This window comes from Xiphophorus couchianus, chromosome 16 (assembly GCF_001444195.1).
Source record: "Xiphophorus couchianus chromosome 16, X_couchianus-1.0, whole genome shotgun sequence".
Lineage (NCBI taxonomy): Eukaryota > Metazoa > Chordata > Actinopteri > Cyprinodontiformes > Poeciliidae > Xiphophorus > Xiphophorus couchianus.
This window is the reverse complement of record NC_040243.1, coordinates 20,467,925-20,470,982: the sequence shown is the minus strand read 5'-3', so window position 1 is coordinate 20,470,982 and position 3,058 is coordinate 20,467,925. Positions and strand designations below refer to the sequence as shown.

Genomic DNA, 3,058 nt, shown 5'->3' with positions numbered 1-3,058 from the left:
GTACATTCCCTGTAAAAGCTTAGATATGTAATAATTAAATCTATATTTGAGATATTGTCTATGTTTAAGCAGAAATTTAGCTTGTTAGCATTTAATTCCGTCATTAGACACACTCTTACTCGTGGTTGTCAAGGAAAACTGCTGACAGCCCCTTTGTTGGAATAGATTATTTTAATGTTACCATTTCAATGACACTGTATAGTCATTAAAATGACTGGTGGTTTAACTTGAAAATGGAAATTCACCTGCTGCCTTGAAAATGCAAGTGAAGCAGGAACATTGTCTTTGCTTAAACTCAGAAATGAAAGAAATGAACTAACACAGCTCACTAGAGTGAGTTTATCTTTCACAAACTAACCTTTTATTTCAAGATCTGAAGCTTTAACTTAAATATGATCAGTTAGTTAACATAAATGGAGCTGGAATATTACATAACAGTTCGAATGGACAAAAATAATTTGTCAGAATTAACTAATTGTCAATAAATATTAAAATTTTGAAACCTGATTTGCCTATCTTCGAGCTACTGAATGTAGATCATTTCCAGGAAAAATTCTCAATTAAACTTTACAAAAATGAAAGCATGGAAATTCTTGCACGGATTTAATTGCTTCAATTCAGTCGGAGGGTTTTATGAGTGTAGAGTTTCCTAATTTCCACGCGTCTCTCCTTTCCGCGTCCGTTTGGCACCGACGCGCTGGTGATGAGACGGGTGAGAGCGCACGGCTGGTACAGACCCGTCTCCTTCTGCGCTTCTTTTCATTGGTCAGAATCCTCTCGCTCGTGACATCACATCCAGCCGACCCGCTGCAAAGCGAGCAGATGATGCTGGACACCTCCAAGGACGCACAGGCGTTTTGCGCTTTACGCACGACCGCTCGCGGAGAGCCTCCCCGCACATAAAGGTAAAAAAATAAATAAATAAAATAAATCAGACTTGGATCCCGATGCCTCGGGGTCGGCAGAGTGTGCGTGTTGAGAAGCGGCACTGCGGCCGAGTTCGGATTTGTTCGACACTGGGACTGGAAATGGACCGTGCGTAAGGCTGCGTGCGTTTCGGGAGCGGAGCTGTCACTCAACCCCCCCACCACCACCACCTGTTGCCAGGTGGGTCCTGGCCTTTTTTCACTCCTGAACATCTACTATGACATTAGGTCTGGAAGGTCTTGTGGATATGGAGGATATCGTTATCGACGTGGTGGGGGAAGGACTGAAGGACGGCGGAGAGGAGCAGCTCTCGCTTTCAGAGGAGTCTCGGAGCGAGCCGGAGCGCAGCGCGGAGACTTCCAGCAGCCAGACGGAAGACCCGGCGTGTCCTCCTCCTGCTAAAACCAAGTCCCCCGCGTCCGTCAAGCCTCCATACTCGTACATCGCGCTGATAACCATGGCCATACTGCAGAGCCCGAAGAAACGCCTCACGCTCAGCGAGATATGCGACTTCATCAGCCACCGCTTCGTCTACTACCGGGAGAAATTCCCGGCCTGGCAGAACTCTATCCGACACAACCTGTCGCTGAACGATTGCTTCGTCAAGATGCCCAGAGAGCCCGGGAACCCGGGCAAAGGGAACTACTGGACGCTGGACCCCAACTCCTCCGACATGTTTGAGAACGGGAGCTTCCTGCGGCGGAGGAAGCGCTTCAAGCGGCAGCATTTTCGCTTCGACCCGCTGAAGGAGCAGCACCTGGAGCCGAGCGGGCTGCACTGCTTTACGCACGGCGCGTATGGCCTCGGCGCGGCGGCGCTGCAGCTGCCCGGTCTGGAGATCTACCCCTTCCTGCACCACCATCACACTCCGTCTCCGTGCGGCCCCGCCGCCATCCCACCTGTCAGCAGCATCCTGCCGGCTCTGTCCACCTTCTTCTCTCGCAGCGCCCTCACGGCCAAGGCCTTCCTGCAGTCGCAGCCGGGACTGGACGCCTTCTCCCCGGCGCAGTGCGCCGCGTATTCCCCTCCTCTGACCTCCGGCGCTCACTACGCGGCCCCCGGCCTCTTCCGCCCGGCAGCCTCCCCGCAGCTCCTCGGTTTGCACCAGGAGTACCAGAAACTACAGACTCAGCGGAGCGGCGCAGATCTAGCCAAACACATCAACGCTAATAACGAATAACCGCACCAAAACCAGACTTTGACCATGTGTTTTCTCAGGTAACAGAGACTTAAAAAACAAAACAAAACAACAACAAAAAAATCAACATCACAATTGTTGCCGCGCGAAATGGATGAAACTCCTCCTGCTTTACGGCAAATCTCTCAGCAGGCGCTCTCTTTTTGTATTTTTGATCATGACTTATCATCGTTTGTTTTAATATTTAAATGGCAAATTTCCTCAACTTTTTTCTCTGGAAAAATAAAAGCTGGAGATTTAAACCTCGACTTAACTCGTATTTATGTTCATATATATATATATATATATATTTTAATCTGAGGTTCTTTTTGAAACAAAATATTTCCTTCTACTATTTTTTACTTGTAGTAACATCTTTTGTAATTGTTATTTTTTATAAAATCGAAGTAATCTAATAATAATAAAAATGATGATGATAATGAAAATAATAGTCAAACACTTTGGTGAGGTGCTGAAGAGGTTTTGAAACTGTAAAAATAAAATAAAAATAATAATAGAAGGAAAATATAATAATAGGACTGGTCATGTCAGGCCTTAAAAGTGTTTTAAAGAAATGTTTTTAAAAAAAAGTAAAGAAATGCTGTCAAAGCAGTATATGCATTAGAAAAAGAAATATGTTTAGTCAGGTGTTCATAACATGACAGTAAACAATTTAAAAATATACAGATGAAATAATATGTTAGCAATTTTTGCAGGAAGACCCGTCGCTCCTTCCTGTAGCCGATTCAGGCCATGAGCTCAATCAGGCTCTGAATAAAAGACAAGATAACTTTTATTAATTCAATGTAGAAAAGTCTCTGAAAATTTGTAGCTAGGTCAGTTCTGCAAAATTTTCAGTTCGAAAAACTAAGTCTGTCCAAAACTGTCTTCATATACAACACTGATAACAGAGACAGTAAAATACAAACAAAATGCTTACAAAACAACGATGCG

General features: G+C 44.9%; 1 protein-coding gene across 1 annotated transcript; it reads left to right on the top strand.

Annotated features, from left to right (window-relative positions):
• The first annotated feature begins 667 nt into the window (after positions 1–667).
• On the top strand, positions 668–2,373 carry foxd7 (forkhead box D7). The gene has a single exon (XM_028041353.1). The coding sequence runs from the start codon at positions 1,145–1,147 to the stop codon at positions 2,105–2,107; it is 963 nt and encodes a 320-aa protein (XP_027897154.1). The 5' UTR covers positions 668–1,144; the 3' UTR covers positions 2,108–2,373.
• The last annotated feature ends 685 nt before the right edge of the window (positions 2,374–3,058 follow it).

Bases quoted from the DNA above. Each gene is read 5' to 3' on its own strand.
- foxd7 (XM_028041353.1), top strand. From the start codon at position 1,145: ATGACATTAGGTCTGGAAGGTCTTGTGGATATGGAGGATATCGTTATC.